The sequence below is a fragment of the Musca domestica genome, unplaced genomic scaffold (genome assembly GCF_030504385.1).
Source record: "Musca domestica strain aabys unplaced genomic scaffold, Musca_domestica.polishedcontigs.V.1.1 4, whole genome shotgun sequence".
Taxonomy (NCBI): Eukaryota; Metazoa; Arthropoda; class Insecta; order Diptera; family Muscidae; genus Musca; species Musca domestica.
In genome coordinates this window covers 1,029,944-1,054,488 of record NW_026712328.1, presented here as the reverse complement: position 1 = coordinate 1,054,488, position 24,545 = coordinate 1,029,944, and the positions used below count along the sequence as shown (strand labels likewise).

Genomic DNA, 24,545 nt, shown 5'->3' with positions numbered 1-24,545 from the left:
TATCAGATGGAACATTTCAGAATATTGTTTTTCGGTTACATCCCCTTACATCGGTCACCAGCTCAATTATACAAAGAGGGAAGTTTTATCTATTATTGCCAAATTATACGACCTATATTGTTGGCTAGCACCGATAATAGTTGTTGCTAAGTTAATTATGCAGCAGATATGGTTAGACAAAATCGAATGGGATGACACTCTTATACCTATGGCCACAAAATCAAATCACAATCATACTATTCCAAGATGGAATAAATCGCATCAATTAAAAAGATTTCGTTGCCAAATCTTCAAATTTCGAATATTTTATCTTGTTTTTGGTGGCATGAACCACAGTGGCTAAAAGAGCAAAAAAGTAGAACCACAGTGGCTAAAAGAGCAAAAAAGTAGTTGGCCTTCGAATAACATTCAGATAGACACCAATTTAGAAAAGGAACCATCTAAAGTATTGACACTTACAACCATTACTGGTAATGTCAAATAGAACTTATAAACAAAGATCCTTTAAAAAATTTCACACAATTACACTGAGCATGTGCATTTGTTATGCGCTACTCCAAACGACATTTAAGGACTTCTTCCGATATTTCTCAAGAAGAGCTTCGACACGCTAAGCGTTTAGTTATCATGGTTACCCAGCAATACTATTTTGAAAGCGAATACCAATTACTAAAAAGAAAAGCAAAACTTCCACCTAGCAGCAGTCTTGTTACTTTAAATCCGTATCTAGACACAGATGGTCTTTTAAGATCCAATGGTTGCCTTGTACAATCGCCTGTGTTAACATATCTACATTTTCAATTTTTCGCAAATATTGGTCGAACTACACATAAAGTAACTGCATGGGGAGATATAACTCATGACATGCATCTTACATTCTGAATTCTGGATATTCGAATTAAAATCTTAATCAAGAAAATGATTCCCAACTGCAAAATTTGCACTTTATATCGAAAACACAATCAAAATCAAATTATGGCTTCTCTTCTGCCTGAGCGTACTTCACTAGCAAGACCTTTCTACAACACTGGGGTTGACTTTGCAGGTCCGTTTGGTATAAAGAACTTAACAGGTCGCACTTGTCTTATTACAAAAGGGCACGTGTGTGTTTTTATATGTTTTGCTACTGAGGTAATTCACTTACAAGCAACCAGCAATCTTTCCACATAATGAAATGGCTCCTTCATAATTATGAATATATATACATTGTTGGGTCTGACATGAGTATATCGACAAGTTACAAACCGAATGACAAATTTAATAAACCCTCCACTGTGGTGAGGGGTATAAAAATGAACAACGGACATTATTTAGAATTCTGTCCCTCAATAAATTTTAGATCCAAATAGAAATGATGCAATTCCTAATGTCCCTTGACAAAATAAAACCCGAACTCCGACAAATTCCCCAACATTTTTAATGTCGCTAAAGAAATGTTTAGAAATTTTCTTGATGGACTAAGCGCCATGGAAAGACCAAGGTATATTACTTTTAGCACATGCACATTTCTTGTTGGTGCAGATAGCAAATAGAAGATTTTATTGCGAACATATTGGTACATAAGGAATCGGAAAATATTGCTGGCCGACGAAGGACCAAATATGCAAACACTGTTCTATTAATAGACAAGCACGGCATGTTGTAACATGGTTATGCTACTTCGTTCATGTAAAACGAAAGCATAATAAGTGAAGAAAGATGTAAATATTTTAGATTTAGGAGATTTTCCAAAAAAAAAAATTAGTTTTATTTAATTCTTTGGTTCCTCTTCTATTGACCTTACGATCTCGTAACCTGGGTAAAAACTGTTTTTTGTCAACGGAGTTATTTTAAAATAACTACTGGGGAGAATATCCGAGACAGAAAAAAACAAGGGAACTGAGGAGGATTGGTGGCTCTTTCCGAAACTTATGTATTCCCTGCCTTACCACCCAGTAAACATTACCAACGTTCTCCACTAATAAATAAATGTTGTTTTTATAAAAAAAAATCAAAAAAATAAACAACAACGTTTGTTTATGAGTGGAGAACAATGGTAATGTTTACCAGGGGGTAAGGCAGGGAATACCTAGGTTTCGGAAAGAGCCACCAATCCTCATCAGTTCCCTTGCTTCTTGTCTGGGATATTCTCCCCAGAAGTTATTTAAAAAATAACTTCTATGACAAAAAACATTTTTTACCCAAGTGACGAGATCGTAAGCTCAATAGAAGGGGAACAAAAGAATTACATAAAACTAAAATTCTTTTGGAAAATCTTCTAAATCTTACAACCGCACTTATAGACATTTACATCTTTCTCCACTTGTTATGTTTTCGTTCAACCTGAACGAAGTAACATAACCATGTAAGTTTGTTTTGTCTGTTACAACAAAAACCCCTTCGTCGACCGTGCCTGTGTCTATTAATAGAACAGTGTTTGGCTTGCTTGTTTGGGATACCATAGTATTTTGTTGTTGCAAAAATCGTCAGGCAAAATCCCATTATTGTTGTTTTTATAAAAACAACGTTTGTTTATGAGTGGAGAACAATGGTAATGTTTACCAGGGGGTAAGGCAGGGAATACCTAGGTTTCGGAAAGAGCCACCAATCCTCATCAGTTCCCTTGCTTCTTGTCTGGGATATTCTCCCCAGAAGTTATTTAAAAAATAACTTCTATGACAAAAAACATTTTTTACCCAAGTGACGAGATCGTAAGCTCAATAGAAGGGGAACAAAAGAATTACATAAAACTAAAATTCTTTTGGAAAATCTTCTAAATCTTACAACCGCACTTATAAACATTTACATCTTTCTCCACTTGTTATGTTTTCGTTCAACCTGAACGAAGTAACATAACCATGTAAGTTTGTTTTGTCTGTTACAACAAAAACCCCTTCGTCGACCGTGCCTGTGTCTATTAATAGAACAGTGTTTGGCTTGCTTGTTTGGGATACCATAGTATTTTGTTGTTGCAAAAATCGTCAGGCAAAATCCCATTATTGTTGTTTTTATAAAAACAACGTTTGTTTATGAGTGGAGAACAATGGTAATGTTTACCAGGGGGTAAGGCAGGGAATACCTAGGTTTCGGAAAGAGCCACCAATCCTCATCAGTTCCCTTGCTTCTTGTCTGGGATATTCTCCCCAGAAGTTATTTAAAAAATAACTTCTATGACAAAAAACATTTTTTACCCAAGTGACGAGATCGTAAGCTCAATAGAAGGGGAACAAAAGAATTACATAAAACTAAAATTCTTTTGGAAAATCTTCTAAATCTTACAACCGCACTTATAAACATTTACATCTTTCTCCACTTGTTATGTTTTCGTTCAACCTGAACGAAGTAACATAACCATGTAAGTTTGTTTTGTCTGTTACAACAAAAACCCCTTCGTCGACCGTGCCTGTGTCTATTAATAGAACAGTGTTTGGCTTGCTTGTTTGGGATACCATAGTATTTTGTTGTTGCAAAAATCGTCAGGCAAAATCCCATTATTGTTGTTTTTATAAAAACAACGTTTGTTTATGAGTGGAGAACAATGGTAATGTTTACCAGGGGGTAAGGCAGGGAATACCTAGGTTTCGGAAAGAGCCACCAATCCTCATCAGTTCCCTTGCTTCTTGTCTGGGATATTCTCCCCAGAAGTTATTTAAAAAATAACTTCTATGACAAAAAACATTTTTTACCCAAGTGACGAGATCGTAAGCTCAATAGAAGGGGAACAAAAGAATTACATAAAACTAAAATTCTTTTGGAAAATCTTCTAAATCTTACAACCGCACTTATAAACATTTACATCTTTCTCCACTTGTTATGTTTTCGTTCAACCTGAACGAAGTAACATAACTGATGAGGATTGGTGGCTCTTTCCGAAACCTAGGTATTCCCTGCCTTACCCCCTGGTAAACATTACCATTGTTCTCCACTCATAAACAAACGTTGTTTTTATAAAAACAACAATAATGGGATTTTGCCTGACGATTTTTGCAACAACAAAATACTATGGTATCCCAAACAAGCAAGCCAAACACTGTTCTATTAATAGACACAGGCACGGTCGACGAAGGGGTTTTTGTTGTAACAGACAAAACAAACTTACATGGTTATGTTACTTCGTTCAGGTTGAACGAAAACATAACAAGTGGAGAAAGATGTAAATGTTTATAAGTGCGGTTGTAAGATTTAGAAGATTTTCCAAAAGAATTTTAGTTTTATGTAATTCTTTTGTTCCCCTTCTATTGAGCTTACGATCTCGTCACTTGGGTAAAAAATGTTTTTTGTCATAGAAGTTATTTTTTAAATAACTTCTGGGGAGAATATCCCAGACAAGAAGCAAGGGAACTGATGAGGATTGGTGGCTCTTTCCGAAACCTAGGTATTCCCTGCCTTACCCCCTGGTAAACATTACCATTGTTCTCCACTCATAAACAAACGTTGTTTTTATAAAAACAACAATAATGGGATTTTGCCTGACGATTTTTGCAACAACAAATTACTATGGTATCCCAAACAAGCAAGCCAAACACTGTTCTAAAAATAAACAACAATAAAGGGACTAAGCCTAACAATTTTGCAAAAAAAAGTTGCTGGTGTATGTATAGCGAGATTTTTCATGACGAGCTGATGTTTTTGTATGCCAAAAAAGATCTTTGTTGGCTCAGCTGTATGACAAGTTGTAAGAAAAATTATGATAGATATGATTTTATATACCTAAATATACATATCAGGTAGACAATACCCCCTAATAGTGTTTCATAATTTTAAGAACTGCTTGCTAAAGATGTTAGTCAACGAAAATAGGGAGGACAAAAATAAGTGTATCCCATTTTAATAATTGCATTTAGTTGTAAAAACTGGACATGATTGTTTATTAAGTCTACGGAACTATTTTAAGTCTACGGAACCATTTCAAGTTTTTAGTACATATCACAAATTGTTTCTTCACTATAAATGTTTTAAAAAAATTCAAATATATGATTGACTGCTAATTCTTCGTTTGTATAAATATACATTTTTTGTGCACATACAAAATAGAGGACACTCATATGATGCCAGAGCAATAATTGACCTTGGATCTTAACCTACATTTATCTCAGAAAAACTTAAAAGCAAGTTGAATTTGCCAACTAAGAAAACCCTTGTTCATGTTACGGGACTTAACCTAATTTTCTCAGAAACTCCTACAAAATCTTGCCTTTCCACTATTCCTTCTCGTTTCGACCCTAGTTTTGAGTTAGATATATTGGCCAGGTTTAAAGACCCTTCCGTCTAATTTTGCCCATACAAAATATTGAAAAGACTAAACTTACAGTTATTATAGGTCTTAACTTCGCAGACCCTAAATTCCATATAAGTAAACCTGTCGATCTTCTCATAAGGATGGATATAGAACCCTTAATTTATGCAGTAGAGACTCCTATAAAATCGTGTGGCACGTTATTAGCACAAAAATAGTATTTAGTTGGATAATAGGCGGTTCACTAACCGAAATCAATAGAAATGCTCATAACGTTTCCTTGTTCAACACAACTTCAATAGAAAAGATTATTACACGTTTTTGGCAGTTTTGAGGTCAGAAGATGTCTTCTTTTGTGAACAAAACTACCTAGAAACAACAAAGAAAAATAAAGATGAGTGATATATTGTTACACTACCCTTTAAAAATTTGAGGAGATGGGAAATTCTCGAAATATAACCATCACACAGCTTTTAGGATGGAGAAAAAACTTTCAAAGACCCCTGAAATCAAAGACTCATATGACAAGGCGATATTAGAATACCTAGATTCCTACATATGAGAAAACTTGCACTTGAGGAAATAGATCAGATCCCAAATTATTATTTGCCGCACCATGCAGTTCTCAAACCAGATAGGTTAGCTACGAAACTTCGTGTAGTTGTTAATGCTTCAAGCTCCACTTCTAATAAAATAAGTTTAAATGATAATATCTTCGCTGGGCTAATATTGCAGCAAGACCTTGTTCTAAAAATACTTAAATGGAGGTTCTTTAAATTCGTTTACAACGCTTATGTTACGCAAATGTACCGTCAGATTTTCTTGGATAGAAACCAAACTCAGTATCAAAGAATTCTCTTTAGGAAATATCCTTCCGACCCTGAGGAACATTTTGAACTTTTGACAGTCACTTGTGGACCCTTTTTAGCACTTTTTTCACTCATGCAATTAGCTGATTACATTAAAAATACAAACCCTAATACTGCTAAAATTATTTTACAAAATGACTCGGCAGGTTTTCAACCAAGAAAATGGACTTCAAACGAGCCCAAAATAATAAAAGATTTACCAGAGGTTGAATTTATACCCCTGAATTGGCTAAATTTATCTGAAAATGCGTCTACTAAAACATTAGGTATCAGATGGAACATTTCAGAATATTGTTTTTCGGTTACATCCCCTTACATCGGTCACCAGCTCAATTATACAAAGAGGGAAGTTTTATCTATTATTGCCAAATTATACGACCTATATTGTTGGCTAGCACCGATAATAGTTGTTGCTAAGTTAATTATGCAGCAGATATGGTTAGACAAAATCGAATGGGATGACACTCTTATACCTATGGCCACAAAATCAAATCACAATCATACTATTCCAAGATGGAATAAATCGCACCAATTAAAAAGATTTCGTTGCCAAATCTTCAAATTTCGAATATTTTATCTTGTTTTTGGTGGCATGAACCACAGTGGCTAAAAGAGCAAAAAAGTAGAACCACAGTGGCTAAAAGAGCAAAAAAGTAGTTGGCCTTCGAATAACATTCAGATAGACACCAATTTAGAAAAGGAACCATCTAAAGTATTGACACTTACAACCATTACTGGTAATGTCAAATAGAACTTATAAACAAAGATCCTTTAAAAAATTTCACACAATTACACTGAGCATGTGCATTTGTTATGCGCTACTCCAAACGACATTTAAGGACTTCTTCCGATATTTCTCAAGAAGAGCTTCGACACGCTAAGCGTTTAGTTATCAAGCCTTGTACAATCGCCTGTGTTAACATACCTACATTTTCAATTTTTCGCAAATATTGGTCGAACTACACATAAAGTAACTGCATGGGGAGATATAACTCATGACATGCATCTTACATTCTGAATTCTGGATATTCGAATTAAAATCTTAATCAAGAAAACGATTCCCAACTGCAAAATTTGCACTTTATATCGAAAACACAATCAAAATCAAATTATGGCTTCTCTTCTGCCTGAGCGTACTTCACTAGCAAGACCTTTCTACAACACTGGGGTTGACTTTGCAGGTCCGTTTGGTATAAAGAACTTAACAGGTCGCACTTGTCTTATTACAAAAGGGCACGTGTGTGTTTTTATATGTTTTGCTACTGAGGTAATTCACTTACAAGCAACCAGCAATCTTTCCACATAATGAAATGGCTCCTTCATAATTATGAATATATATACATTGTTGGGTCTGACATGAGTATATCGACAAGTTACAAACCGAATGACAAATTTGATAAACCCCCCACTGTGGTGAGGGGTATAAAAATGAACAACGGACATTATTTAGAATTCTGTCCCTCAATAAATTTTAGATCCAAATAGAAATTATGCAATTCCTAATGTCCCTTGACAAAATAAAACCCGAACTCCGACAAATTCCCCAACATTTTTAATGTCACTAAAGAAATGTTTAGAAATTTTCTTGATGGACTAAGCGCCATGAAAAGACCAAGGTATATTACTTTTAGCACATGCACATTTCTTGTTGGTGCAGATAGCAAATAGAAGATTTTATTGCGAACATATTGGTACATAAGGAATCGGAAAATATTGCTGGCCGACGAAGGACCAAATATGCAAACACTGTTCTATTAATAGACAAGCACGGTCAACGAAGGGGTTTTTGTTGTAACATGGTTATGCTACTTCGTTCATGTAAAACGAAAGCATAATAAGTGAAGAAAGATGTAAATATTTTAGATTTAGGAGATTTTCCAAAAAAATTAGTTTTATTTAATTCTTTGGTTCCTCTTCTATTGACCTTACGATCTCGTAACCTGGGTAAAAACTGTTTTTTGTCAACGGAGTTATTTTAAAATAACTACTGGGGAGAATATCCGAGACAGAAAAAAACAAGGGAACTGAGGAGGATTGGTGGCTCTTTCCGAAACTTATGTATTCCCTGCCTTACCCCCCAGTAAACATTACCAACATTCTCCACTAATAAATAAATGTTGTTTTTATAAAAAAACAAGTTAAAAAGCAGTAAGTTCGGCCGGGCCGAACTTTTAATACCCTCCACCATTTACAACGAATTTGGAAATTTTCAAAAAATAAAATCCTTAACAAATTAAAATTTTAAAAATACCGAATATAGCCGTTATATTGGGGTCTATACGACGTGGACATACATATGCATTGTTTGTCATAAGCCATTACCATATTCAAATTCGAAACTGGACCCGCACCGACAATTTTCTGTCACAGACTGTAGTTCCCATAACGAACTTCAAATACCAAATTTTAAACAATTCCGGTTAATAATGTCGCTAAAATCATCAAAATACCGAACATAGCGAGGTGCCGTTATATGGGGGCTATACGAAGACGTGGACCTGCACAAACAATTTCTGTCTTAGGGTGTAGTATCCATTTGGAACTTCAAATACCAAATTTGAAACAATTCCAGTGAATAATGTCGCTAAAATCATCAAAATACCGAATATAGGGAGGTACCGTTATATTGGGGATATACGAAGACGTGGACCTGCAAAGACAATTTTCTGTCTTAGGGTGTAGTATCCATTTGGAACTTCAAATACCAGATTTGAAACAATTCCCGTGAAAAATGTCGCTAAAATCATCAAAATACCGAATATCGGGAGGTACCGTTATATGGGGGCTATACGAAGACATAGACTTGCACAGACAATTTTCTATCTTAGGGTGTAGTATCCATTTGGAACTTCAAATACCAATTTTGAAACAATTCCGGTGAATAACGTCGCTAAAATCATCAAAATACCGAATATCCGGAGGTACCGTTATATGGGAGCTATATCGACTTAGAATTTTACGCTGATCAAGGATATATATACTTTGTTGGGTCTGACATGAGTATTTCGAGGAGTTACAAACGGAATGACAAAGTTAATATACCCTCCATAGTATGGTGGAGGGTATAAAAAACAAAAAAATAAACAACAATAAAGGGACTAAGCCTAACAATTTTGCAAAAAAAAAAGTTGCTGGTGTATGTATAGCGAGATTTTTCATGACGAGCTGATGTTTTTGTATGCCAAAAAAGATCTTTGTTGGCTCAGCTGTATGACAAATTGTAAGAAAAATTATGATAGATATGATTTTATATACCTAAATATACATATCAGGTAGACAATACCCCCTAATAGTGTTTCATAATTTTAAGAACTGCTTCCTAAAGATGTTAGTCAACGAAAAAGGGAGGACAAAAATAAGTGTATCCCATCTTAATAATTGCATTTAGTTGTAAAAACTGGACATGATTGTTTATTAAGTCTACGGAACTATTTTAAGTCTACGGAACCATTTCAAGTTTTTAGTACATATCACAAATTGTTTCTTCACTATAAATGTTTTAAAAAAATTCAAATATATGATTGACTGCTAATTCTTCGTTTGTATAAATATACATTTTAGACCCCACACAGTGCATATATTCTTCATCAGCATAAAATTCTATGTTGATTTAACGATGTCCGTCCGTCTGTGGAAATCACTCTAGCTTCCGAACGAAATGATGTAGGGTTATACAATTTTACTCAAATTTATATTATGCCTGTAGAACTTTTGCTATTGGTATTGTTGTGGTATAGCCCCCATAAAATGGAACCTCCCTATTCGGTATTTTTGTGATTTATGCGACATTATTCACCGGAGAAGTTTCAAATTTGGTATTTGAAGTTCGTAACGGATACTAAAGCTTATGACAGAAAATTGTCCGTGCAGGTCCAGGTCTTCGTATAGCCCCAATATAACTGTACCTCCCTATATTCGGTGTCTTGATAATTTTAGCTATATTATTCACCGATTTTTATTTGAGTTATGTCTATGATAAAAGTTTTCCTGTGTAGATCCAAGTCGTCGTGTAGACCCTAATATAACGGCTACGTTCGGTATTTTTAAGATTTTAAGAGACTTTGTAATGGATTATATTTTTTTGAAAGTTGCCAAAATCGTTGAACGGTATTCAAAGATCGGCCGGCCGAACTTACAGCTTTTTTACTTGTTTTATGTTGGATATTACTTATGTCATGATTCATTATTATTCATATTTAGAATGACATTAATGAAAACCTTTGTATGGAGGCTATACGTGGTGGTGCTGGATATGTAATTTTTTGTGATAGGCTGTAGTAATGATTCCGAATTCCGGTGAATAGACGGAGGTATAATAAAGGGAGGTACCGTTGTATGTAAAGGGAGGTACCGTTGTATGGGGGCTATATAGATCTGCATAGACAATTTTCCGCCATAGGTTAAAGTACTCATTACGAACTTCAAATACGAAATTTGACGTGATTCCGGTGAATAATATTTCGAAAATCCAGGTAATACCGAATATCTCGGAGTAGCGTTATATAGGTGCTATTCTAAAACGTAGACATATAAAAACAATTCACTTCCAGGGTGTAAAATACTCAGAGGAAATATAGCCGTTATATTGGGGTCTATACGACGTGGACATACCTAGGCATTGTTTGCCATAAGCCATTACCATATTTAAATTCGAAACTTCAAATAAACGGTGAATAATGTGGCTAAAATCATCAAATAGTAGGTGCCGTTAAATTGGAGCTGTGCAAAGACCTGGACCAGCATAGACAATTTTCTGTCACAGGCTGTAGCATCCATTACGAACTTCAAATACCACATTTCAAACAATTTCGGTGGGTATTGTAACTAAAATCGTCAAAATACCGAATATGGGGAGGTACTGATATATGGGGCCTATACGAAGACCTGGACCCGCACATACAATTCTCTGTCACAGTCTGTAGTATTCATTACGAACTTCAAATACCAATTTTGAAACAATTCCGGTGAATAATGTCGCTAAAATCATCAAAATACCGAATATAGGGAGGTACCGTTATATGGGGGCTATACGAAGACATGGACTTGCACAGACAATTTTCTATCTTAGACTGTAGTATTCAATACGTACTTCAAATACCAATTTTCAAACAATTCCCGTGAATAATGTCGCTAAAATCATCAAAATACCGAATATAGGGAGGTACCGTTATATGGGAGCTATACGAAGACGTGGACCTGCACAGACAATTTTCTATATTAGGGTGTAGTATTCATTTTGAACTTCAAATGCCAAATGTGAAACAATTCCCGTGAATAATGTCGCTAAAATCATCAAAATACCGAATATCGGGAGGTACCGTTATATGGGGGCTATACGAAGACTTGGACCTGCACAGACAATTTTCTGTCTTAGGGTGTAGTATCCATTTTGAACTTCAAATACCAAATTTGAAACAATGCCAGTGAAAAATGTCTCTAAAATCATCAAAATACCGAATATAGGGAGGTACCGTTATATGGGGGCTATATGAAAACGTAGACCTACATGGCCCATTTACGAACTTAACCTGCCTACTGGAAAAATAAACATGTGTGCAAAATTTTAGCCATCTATCTCAATTCATTCGAAAGATAGCGTGATTACAACAGACAGACAGACAGACAGACAGAAAGACAGACGGACAGACAGACGGACATCGCTAAATCGCCTTAGAGTTTTACGCTGATCAAGAATATATATACTTTGTTGGGTCTGACATGAGTATTTCAAGGAGTTACAAACGGAATGACAAAGTTAATATACCCTCCATAGTAGGTGGAGGGTATAAAAAAATAACAATGGTTGTTAAACACAAATCGTTGTTGCAGAACTCATCGTTTACTTTTTTTACCATCGGTGGCACTGCAAGTGGTTTTTAGTTTTTGTTGGTACAATGGTCAGGTATTATTTAATTGTAGTTGTCATTCTGAATAATTGGTGAGAAGTTACTTCAATTTTGTGAAAAAGAGTTGCCAAGTCTGTGTTTTAAAACTTGGGGGGTATGAGATTAGGCCATAGAAATAACGGATAGTGACTTAGCAGGTGTACCAATCATTATTCAGAACTTTGTTACTCAATAAAATTTAGATCCAATTAGAGATTATGAAATTCTTAAGGTCCCTTGACAAAATAGAACTCGAATTCTGGCAAATCCCTCAATATTTATTTAAGTCACTGAAGAAAAGGAGTAACACATGCACATTTCCTGTTAGTGGCGTTAGAAATTCGACCAAAATTTAAGATTTTATTGAGACCATATTGGTATATAAGTAATATAGTTGGCGTATATATAGTTGTTAAACACAAATTGTGGTTGCAGAAACTATCGGCGGTTCTACAAGTCGTTTGTAGTTTTTGTTGAAAGTTTAAAAAGTGGAAACTACAACTTCAAATGTATAATATCAGTTTTAGTTAAACACTGGACATGAAAAGCTGTTGCCGATACTCCATCGAGACCACCGTGGCCTCATGAGAATCACAATGATAACACTTGTGAAATTTGTTCCATAAAGATTGATCTTCCGACGAAAGGGGCTGAACTAATTAGAAAGGCACAAATTGAAGATGAAGACATTTACGATATCATTGAATCCTTCGGAAAAGATGATGACAATGTCATTCATTACATCAACAAAGTCATCATGCAAGATGGAGTGCTACTCAAAATTCATGCGGCATATTATTCTTTATAATCACCACGGCAGCTGGACATTATGGTATTGAAAGGACTATAAACCGTACTACTCCTCACTATTTTTGGCCAAAAAATGAGATCTAAGATTCATCAATATATAAAATCTTGCGTTGATTGTTAAAGTTATTAGCTTAGTATGAAACCTTCTGGCTAATGATCTGTTTGGCCTTGGGAAATATCACACGTTATGGTTATTTTAGTTTAAAATGAGAAATATTGTTAGGTGTGTTTTCTCAAAGTATGTAACATTCAAATAAAAGGCGTGTGGCTATAAAATATGATCAGGACCTTAATATACATAATAGACAGTTACTAATCTCTAACAATGGAATCTGGCAATGTGTTAGATTGATTGCAGCATATTTTAGTATAATTTTTTCAAGAAAGCAGTCATAAAATTGCCGCTTACGTAAGATTGATTTCTAGAATATTATATTACTAAACATACTAATTAATCACTAAAACTACCGACTAGCAATTGGAAGTATATATTCATATAGAATCTGGGAACTATTAGTCTGTTCTTTTAAAATATAAATAACATTGCTGGATGACAAAACTAATCAATGATGTGAACTAAAATCCAAGTTGTGTGTATGAATCCATATAAAGTGTAATTAAATATTTTTTTCCAGAAATCTGCTATGAGTTGCATATGTTGTATTCCATGCTCCTGGATACGTTCTTCAACTGCAGTACATAAAATAGCTATAACAGCAGCAACATTAGTTGTGACTTCATTACTTGTGGCATCCCCCATTCTGTTTCTTATCAGTACTGCACCGTCGCAACTGCCGCGAGATTGTTACTTGGATGATAATAACTGCATTGGTGTAACAGCTGCACCACCGGAATGCTCCGAGCCGATATGTAAAACGGCAGCCCATAACATTCATGGCAACTTAAATTGGAATTTAAAACCATGCACGGAATTCAAAAACTTTAGCTGCTCTAATATCTCTTCTAACTCACCCAGAATCAACGTAGCTCGCAGCGCTCAAGAAACAGTGGATTTTCAAATGCAGGGTAAGTTCAAAATATACGTAAAATACATTTGGTATCATAAATATATGGAATGATTATTTATGCTGGTGTTAACTAAAAACTACTGTATTATGTTTACAGACTCAACTATTGATTGGCCCTTCCTATACGATTTTATTTATTTCTATTGTTGTCACGGTGAGATACCACCATATCGCTTTTTAAATAAGATGGAAAGTATGTGTAAAAATAATTTTGTGGTATTTCAAAGTTATGCAATTTTGTGCCTCGCGGGAGTTAACCTATAAACAATTTACAATTACATCAGAATTTAACACTCCTTCATTAAGATCTTATCTAAGAGGGTATAAAAACTTTAGGTTCACTGGGCGAACTTTTAATGACCTCCACCATTAGATAAAGAAACAGTTTTGAGAATAGTGTTGACATTTTTTGGTTGCGATACCGTAGTCGTTTTGTTGTTGCAAAATAGTTAGGCTTAATCTCAATATGTTTTTTTTTTTATGAGAACAACGTTTGTTTATTAGTGAAGTAAGATGGTAATGATTACTAGGGGTAAGGAAGAGAATACCATGGTTTCGGAAAGAGCCACCGGTCATCATTAGTTCCCTTGGTTATTGTCTGTGTATAGTCACGCTAGGAGCAAATATGAAATAACTTTTTCACCATTCCCATTCTAATGCTAGGAACACAATTGGAGCGAACGACGAATTTTTTCGCGGCGTATGTTCGTCGTCAAAAATAAAACACATATGTGTATATGGAAGTGCACACAATCACGGCACCGGCGAAAATTTCGTCGGTCGCCGCGAACTCAATTAGCTTTATTTCTATTTCATACGCCGGCGACCGGCGAACAAAACAGTACAAGGTGGCCATACTTGTACGAATTTTATGTGTTTTAGTAAATAAAGTTACATTTTACTTTAAAATTTGTTATGGTCACTCTACTATCTGTTACTCGTATAAAAAAAACATAATTAATTTGTTTATTTATTTGTGTACTTGCGCCTGATTGAAGATGGATATCAGTGAATTTATAATAGAGAAGATGGACATAAGTGAAATTATAATAGAGAACGTAAAGAATTATGTGTTCTTGTATAATTCATTGTAGTCAACAAATGAGCAAAAAGTAAACAACTTCGTCAGCTGTTTTATAATTTCGTCGGTATTGTGTTCCATACGACGAATTTTCGCGGCTCATTTTGTCGCCGCGTAGGGCGAAATTCGTCGTTCGCTCCAATTGTGTTCCTAGCATAATGTATTCGTTTACCTGAACGAAATGGCATATCCGTGTAACACTGCCTTTACACAGTGGCATTTTTTAACCATGCAATTTTTTTGTTGGTAAAAGGTGTAGAGAAACAAGTATAGAAGAAAAAATGGCACGATAAGCCACCGCACAGGGTTACATGCCATTTTCTTTGCATTTCCCTTTTAGCTTCTTCCGAATTTTTTATGATTTTGACATTTCATATCGTTTCTTTATTGTAATTTTTGATGCGTTTCTTTTATTGTGATGTAATGTGTTTAGTGATTGAATTGTATAGTGAATTATATGAAAATTAGTTGGAAGTTTTAAGAAGTAAAAAAAAAGTTCAAATATAAGTTAATAATTTTAATAAATAGGCATATTGGCCACTGTTTCACAACATTCTAATAGCCCCAAAACAATGCCGACATCAAGCTCATTACTGAAATCTGAGCTTTCCACTGCAATATTTAACACCTCAATAACTTTTTCCATCATTTCTTCTTTAGATTCACACATTTAATTTTAAATCACTTCTTTATAAATATCTATTACAAACAATTAGCACAACAATACAGCTCTATACGAAATACTGAATAAAATAAAATGTCAGAAAAAATGCCAAGCACTTATATCGTAAAATGCCACCATGTAAAGGCGCGATGATCTACGCAGAAATTTTAAAAGAGAATTGTTAAAAATGCCATCGTGTAAAGGCAGTGTAAGTTGGTTTTGTCTGTCACAACAAAAACCCCTTTCCTTTATATATATATATATATATATATATATATATATATATATATATATATATATATATATATATATATATATATATATATATATATATAGTAGTTTTTGTCTATTATGCCTATTTGTCAAATCATAATTATTCAAAGATATGACTTATATAAGTGTTCACGTACTGGTCGATTAAAAGTGTTTTAAAATACTTGTACCCATATTTAAGCCGTCGGCTTCAATACTTAAACCGTGGACTTCAAATGTGTGGATGTGCTATACAAATCCATTAAAAAGAATATATCAATCTTATCCCCATGTAGGGGATCAAATTAATTTTTAGTATGGGAAAAATCGTAGCAAAATTTTCCAGTCAAATGGGCAGTAATTTGGAATTTACTGTATTTTGTACACCTCATTGAGGGCTCTAATGATTAAAAAATAAAAATTTTGTGTAAGATTTCCACCTCAAATATACATTTTTAGCCAAATCCTTTGAAATATGGTAAAATCAGGAGGTACCTTTACATGGGCACTACTCCGAAATATCGACCTACATTTAAACTTTCTTCTACCCCTTATAATTCAATATTTTTATACCCTCCACCATACTATGGAGGGAATATTAACTTTGTCATTCCGTTTGTAACTCCTCGAAATACTCATGTCAGACCCAACAAAGTATATATATTCTTGATCAGCGTAAAATTCTAAGTCGATTTAGCGATGTCCGTCTGTCTGTCCGTCTGTCTGTCTGTCTGTCTGTCCGTCTGTCTGTCTGTTGTAATCACGCTATCTTTCGAATAAATTGAGATAGATGACTAAAATTTTGCACACATGTTTATTTTTCCAGTAGGCAGGTTAAGTTCGTAAATGGGCCATGTAGGTCCACGTTTTCATATAGCTCCCATATAACGGTACCTCCGGATATTCGGTATTTTGATGATTTTAGCGACGTTATTCACCGGAATTGTTTCAAAATTGGTATTTGAAGTTCCAAATGGATACTACACCCTAAGATAGAAAATTGTCTGTGCAAGTCTATGTCTTCGTATATATATATATATATATATATATATATATATATATATATATATATATATATATATATATATATATATATATATATATATATATATATATATTATATATATATATATAAATGTAAGTTGTGTTAATTACTACGCTTATAACTTAAGAACCGCTGGACTGATTTTAACGATTCACACAAATTCGGAATTGTCTCTTTTCCAAAAAGGATAATATCAAAAAAATCGCGTAAAAATGTGATATATTAAGATTTTCATTTTGACTTTTCAAATGTACAATAGTAATGTTTTATTTTGCATGAATTTTTTCCATTTTGACTTACTTTTTTCTAATGTGCATTTGTAGTGTTTTTTATATTTTAATGTTGAATTCGAATATTAATACCATTTTATTTATTTGATTTGATTTCTTGAGAACTGAAGTTGATTCGGGATACATGGAAGTGTAGTACGAATTATGTGGTGGCGAAACGGAATAGATGATATCGAAATAATTTAACGCGGTCACAAAGTTAAAAGATAACTACTTTTTCAAATCGATAAAAAAAACCACGAAAAAAAGAGATCTCATTGCAAAAATTCTCAAATCGGGAAAAAAAACGAAAAAAAAATTCAATGGAATCGAATTTTAAAATAATAGTACATTCTATTGACAAACTTTGTAAGGATCTTTAAACATTTGCTGTAAAAAATCAGCGAACAAGTTGAAGATTTTTTCAATTTTTTATTCTTCTTTTGTCAAGTTTTTTCAATTTTTATTATTATTGTATTGAATTCAGTGATTTTTTTGTGAACAAAAAATGAAAGTGCGAAATACGATGTTAACTGACATCTACATTTCAACTCCAGGGCCGACATCGTGGTTCAGCTGGAAGATGCGAACACATTTAAAAAACAAAAATGACCGAAAAAGCCTAATGGCGCTCATTTCAAAGTGTGGATCTACTTCTTTAATGTGACAATAATCCGTCCAATGAGAGCTCAAAATTCAAAATTCTTTGGGAGTACTATCAGTAAAATACCAAATATAAAGGGTGGAAAATAGTAGAGCGAATGGGACTCTTAGTAAGAAAAGAATTTCTTTCCTTACAGAAATTCTTCCCAAACATTCAAGATACCAGAAATCGCTTTTGCAGGTCATGATATCGATCATAACTCACGGATAAGGGTACAACCCGATTTCATATTTATTTACCCATCGTATGATTTAAGCTATTATTGGGATCTTGGCCACTTTTTTCATTTTTTGTCTCTTAATTGGCATCTTTGCTTCTTAGGGGGTAGAGAACCTCTTCGCATAAATTTTGAAATTTTTGGAGTTGGCCTTGACCACATTAATCAATTGATTTGGCTAAAAAATTGTATATATGCTACCTTGGGGTAGGGAACCATCATACAGATAATTGTCCCATAGGAATTTATTCAAATAAAGTCTCCATTGGAGTTTCCCCAAGTACACTTTCACATCTAATGTGTGATCAGAAAAAAAAATGTATTATATTAAATTTGTAACCCCCAAGAGAATATTGGTTGGGAACGAATATTTGTGATGAAATAAATTGTGAAAACATGAACAAATTACAAATATAAGAAAGTAGCACTGGACCGAATATTTGTTGAATCGTCATTGAATTATACTATGTGAATATTATGGGGTCTCCAACTTACAATTTAAATGGCAAATAAAATTAATAAAATTAACAAGTTAAAAAGCAGTAAGTTCGGCCGGGCCGAACTTTTAATACCCTCCACCATTTACAACGAATTTGGAAATTTTCAAAAAATAAAATCCTTAACAAATTCTGTTAAAATTTTAAAAATACCGAATATAGCCGTTATATTGGGGTCTATACGACGTGGACATACATATGCATTGTTTGTCATAAGCCATTACCATATTCAAATTCGAAACTGGACCCGCACCGACAATTTTCTGTCACAGACTGTAGTTCCCATAACGAACTTCAAATACCAAATTTTAAACAATTCCGGTTAATAATGTCGCTAAAATCATCAAAATACCGAACATAGCGAGGTGCCGTTATATGGGGGCTATACGAAGACGTGGACCTGCACAAACAATTTTCTGTCTTAGGGTGTAGTATCCATTTGGAACTTCAAATACCAAATTTGAAACAATTCCAGTGAATAATGTCGCTAAAATCATCAAAATACCGAATATAGGGAGGTACCGTTATATTGGGGCTATACGAAGACGTGGACCTGCAAAGACAATTCTCTGTCACAGTCTGTAGTATCCATTTGGAACTTCAAATACCAGATTTGAAACAATTCCCGTGAAAAATGTCGCTAAAATCACCAAAATACCGAATATCGGGAGGTACCGTTATATGGGGGCTATACGAAGACATAGACTTGCACAGACAATTTTCTATCTTAGGGTGTAGTATCCATTTGGAACTTCAAATACCAATTTTGAAACAATTCCGGTGAATAACGTCGCTAAAATCATCAAAATACCGAATATCCGGAGGTACCGTTATATGGGAGCTATATGAAAACGTGGACCTACATGGCCCATTTACGAACTTAACCTGCCTACTGGAAAAATAAACATGTGTGCAAAATTTTAGTCATCTATCTCAATTTATTCGAAAGATAGCGTGATTACAACAGACAGACAGACGGACAGACAGACAGACAGACAGACGGACAGACAGACAGACAGACAGACGGACAGACAGACGGACATCGCTAAATCGACTTAGAATTTTACGCTGATCAAGAATATATATACTTTGTTGGGTCTGACATGAGTATTTCGAGGAGTTACAAACGGAATGACAAAGTTAATATTCCCTCCATAGTATGGTGGAGGGTATAAAAATATTGAATTATAAGGGGTAGAAGAAAGTTTAAATGTAGGTCGATATTTCGGAGTAGTGCCCATGTAAAGGTACCTCCTGATTTTACCATATTTCAAAGGATTTGGCTAAAAATGTATATTTGAGGTGGAAATCTTACACAAAATTTTTATTTTTTAATCATTAGAGCCCTCAATGAGGTGTACAAAATACAGTAAATTCCAAATTACTGCCCATTTGACTGGAAAATTTTGCTACGATTTTTCCCATACTAAAAATTAATTTGATCCCCTACATGGGGATAAGATTGATATATTCTTTTTAATGGATTTGTATAGCACATCCACACATTTGAAGTCCACGGTTTAAGTATTGAAGCCGACGGCTTAAATATGGGTACAAGTATTTTAAAACACTTTTAATCGACCAGTACGTGAACACTTATATAAGTCATATCTTTGAATAATTATGATTTGACAAATAGGCATAATAGACAAAAACTACTATATATATATATATATATATATATATATATATATATATATATATATATATATATATATATATATATATATATATATATCGATTTAGCGATGTCCGTCTGTCTGTCCGTCTGTCTGTCTGTCTGTCTGTCTGTCCGTCTGTCTGTCTGTTGTAATCACGCTATCTTTCGAATAAATTGAGATAGATGACTAAAATTTTGCACACATGTTTATTTTTCCAGTAGGCAGGTTAAGTTCGTAAATGGGCCATGTAGGTCCACGTTTTCATATAGCTCCCATATAACGGTACCTCCGGATATTCGGTATTTTGATGATTTTAGCGACGTTATTCACCGGAATTGTTTCAAAATTGGTATTTGAAGTTCCAAATGGATACTACACCCTAAGATAGAAAATTGTCTGTGCAAGTCTATGTCTTCGTATAGCCCCCATATAACGGTACCTCCCGATATTCGGTATTTTGGTGATTTTAGCGACATTTTTCACGGGAATTGTTTCAAATCTGGTATTTGAAGTTCCAAATGGATACTACACCCTAAGACAGAAAATTGTCTTTGCAGGTCCACGTCTTCGTATAGCCCCAATATAACGGTACCTCCCTATATTCGGTATTTTGATGATTTTAGCGACATTATTCACTGGAATTGTTTCAAATTTGGTATTTGAAGTTCCAAATGGATACTACACCCTAAGACAGAAAATTGTTTGTGCAGGTCCACGTCTTCGTATAGCCCCCATATAACGGCACCTCGCTATGTTCGGTATTTTGATGATTTTAGCGACATTATTAACCGGAATTGTTTAAAATTTGGTATTTGAAGTTCGTTATGGGAACTACAGTCTGTGACAGAAAATTGTCGGTGCGGGTCCAGTTTCGAATTTGAATATGGTAATGGCTTATGACAAACAATGCATATGTATGTCCACGTCGTATAGACCCCAATATAACGGCTATATTCGGTATTTTTAAAATTTTAACAGAATTTGTTAAGGATTTTATTTTTTGAAAATTTCCAAATTCGTTGTAAATGGTGGAGGGTATTAAAAGTTCGGCCCGGCCGAACTTACTGCTTTTTAACTTGTTAATTTTATTAATTTTATTTGCCATTTAAATTGTAAGTTGGAGACCCCATAATATTCACATAGTATAATTCAATGACGATTCAACAAATATTCGGTCCAGTGCTACTTTCTTATATTTGTAATTTGTTCATGTTTTCACAATTTATTTCATCACAAATATTCGTTCCCAACCAATATTCTCTTGGGGGTTACAAATTTAATATAATACATTTTTTTTTCTGATCACACATTAGATGTGAAAGTGGACTTGGGGAAACTCCAATGGAGACTTTATTTGAATAAATTCCTATGGGACAATTATCTGTATGATGGTTCCCTACCCCAAGGTAGCATATATACAATTTTTTAGCCAAATCAATTGATTAATGTGGTCAAGGCCAACTCCAAAAATTTCAAAATTTATGCGAAGAGGTTCTCTACCCCCTAAGAAGCAAAGATGCCAATTAAGAGACAAAAAATGAAAAAAGTGGCCAAGATCCCAATAATAGCTTAAATCATACGATGGGTAAATAAATATGAAATCGGGTTGTACCCTTATCCGTGAGTTATGATCGATATCATGACCTGCAAAAGCGATTTCTGGTATCTTGAATGTTTGGGAAGAATTTCTGTAAGGAAAGAAATTCTTTTCTTACTAAGAGTCCCATTCGCTCTACTATTTTCCACCCTTTATATTTGGTATTTTACTGATAGTACTCCCAAAGAATTTTGAATTTTGAGCTCTCATTGGACGGATTATTGTCACATTAAAGAAGTAGATCCACACTTTGAAATGAGCGCCATTAGGCTTTTTCGGTCATTTTTGTTTTTTAAATGTGTTCGCATCTTCCAGCTGAACCACGATGTCGGCCCTGGAGTTGAAATGTAGATGTCAGTTAACATCGTATTTCGCACTTTCATTTTTGTTCACAAAAAAATCACTGAATTCAATACAATAATAATAAAAATTGAAAAAACTTGACAAAAGAAGAATAAAAAATTGAAAAAATCTTCAACTTGTTCGCTGATTTTTTACAGCAAATGTTTAAAGATCCTTACAAAGTTTGTCAATAGAATGTACTATTATTTTAAAATTCGATTCCATTGAATTTTTTTTTCGTTTTTTTCCCGATTTGAGAATTTTTGCAATGAGATCTCTTTTTTTCGTGGTTTTTTTTATCGATTTTGAAAAAGTAGTTATCTTTTAACTTTGTGACCGCGTTAAATTATTTCGATATCATCTATTCCGTTTCGCCACCACATAATTCGTACTACACTTCCATGTATCCCGACATCAACTTCAGTTCTCAAGAAATCAAATCAAATAAATAAAATGGTATTAATATTCGAATTCAACATTAAAATATAAAAAACACTACAAATGAACATTAGAAAAAAGTAAGTCAAAATGGAAAAAATTCATGCAAAATAAAACATTACTATTGTACATTTGAAAAGTCAAAATGAAAATCTTAATATATCACATTTTTACGCGATTTTTTGATATTATCCTTTTTGGAAAAGAGACAATTCCGAATTGTGTGAATCGTTAAAATCAGTCCAGCGGTTCTTAAGTTATAAGCGTAGTAACTAACACAACTTACATTTATATATATATATAATATATATATATATATATATATATATATATATATATATATATATATATATATATATATATATATATATATATATATATATATATATATATATATATATATATAAATTGTAGCTATAGTACGTAATATAAGGTTTGGTAAGTCCCCTATATAAGGGCTCCGCCCACGTTGTTTTTTTTTTTGTCTTTTTTTTCAATCTAGATATTTTTATATAAAAATATTTTTGTTGCTGCAAACAGTAAGGTTTAATCATATTAATGTTGTTATTAGAAAAAAAACCTTTGTCTATTAGTGGCGACAAGGGACCGTCGACGAAGGGGTTTTTGTTGTGACAGACAAAACCAACTTACACTGCCTTTACACGATGGCATTTTTAGTTGGCATTTTTATCAATTCTCTTTTAAAATTTCTGCGTAAATCTTCGCGCCTTTACACGGTGGCATTTTACGATATAAGTGCTTGGCATTTTTTCTGACATTTTATTTTATTCAGTATTTCGTATAGAGCTGTATTGTTGTGCTAATTGTTTGTAATAGATATTTATAAAGAAGTGATTTAAAATTAAATGTGTGAATCTAAAGAAGAAATGATGGAAAGAGTTATTGAGGTGTTAAATATTGCAGTGGAAAGCTCAGATTTCAGTAATGAGCTTGATGTCGGCATTGTTTTGGGGCTATTAGAATGTTTTGAAAGAGTGGCCAATATGCCTATTTATTAAAATTATTAACTTATATTTAAACTTTCTTTTTTACTTCTTAAAACTTCCAACTAATTTTCATATAATTCACTATACAATTCAATCACTAAACACATCAAATCACAATAAAAGAAACGCATCAAAAATTGCAATAAAGAAACGATATGAAATGTCGAAATCATAAAAAATTCGGAAGAAGCAAAAAGAGAAATGCAAAGAAAATGGCATGTAACCCTGTGCGGTGGCTTATCGTGCCATTTTTATAACCTCCACCTTGGAAAGGAGGGTATATTAACTTTGTCATTCCGTTTGTAACATCCTTAAATATTCGTCGTAACCCCATAAAGTATATATATTCATAATCAGCATAAAATTCTAAGTCGATTTAACGATGTCCGTCTGTCTGTCTGTCCGTCTGTCTGTTGAAATCACGATACAGCCCACATTATTTGACGTAATTTAGCAGAGCAATTGGTATTGTGTCTAGGATGGTTGGTATTGAAAATGAGATATATGGGTCCACGTTCTGGTATAGTCCCCATATAACGGTACCTCCCAAAATTCGGTATTTTGATGATTTATGCCACATTATTTAACGGATTTGTCTGAAAATTGGTATTTGTAGGTCATAATGAGTTCCAGCTCCGGTAGCGAAACATTGCATGTATGGGTCCATGATTTGGTATAGCCCCCATATAACGGTACCTCCCGATATTCGGTATTTTGATGGTTTTTGCAAAATTTTTTCACTGATTTGTGTAAAAATTGGTATTTGTGAGTCATGATGGGTCCTAGTTCGTGCGGCGAAACATTGTATGTATAGGTCCACGTTTTGGTATAGTCCCCATATAACGGTAGCTCCCAATATTCGGTATTTTGATGATTTTTGACTGAATTTTTCACGAATTTCACTGAAAATTTGGTAGTTGTAGATCATAATGGGTCCCAGTTCGTGTGGCGAGTCATTGTAATTATAGGTCCACGTTTTGGTATAGCCCCCATATAACGGTACC

General features: G+C 33.9%; 1 protein-coding gene across 10 annotated transcripts in view; it reads left to right on the top strand.

The window, feature by feature from the left end:
- LOC109613610 (uncharacterized) overlaps nt 1-24,545 on the top strand; it is an 873,804-nt gene that overhangs the window by 160,891 nt on the left and 688,368 nt on the right. For all 10 annotated transcript variants that reach the window (XR_009342989.1, XM_059126783.1, XM_059126781.1 and 7 more), the window contains exon 2: nt 13,415-13,805. Coding sequence is in view for 9 of the 10 variants with exons in the window: in XM_059126783.1 (XP_058982766.1) it covers nt 13,415-13,805 (391 nt within the window). In the remaining variant the exon portion in view is untranslated. The remainder of the gene's footprint in view (nt 1-13,414; nt 13,806-24,545) is intronic.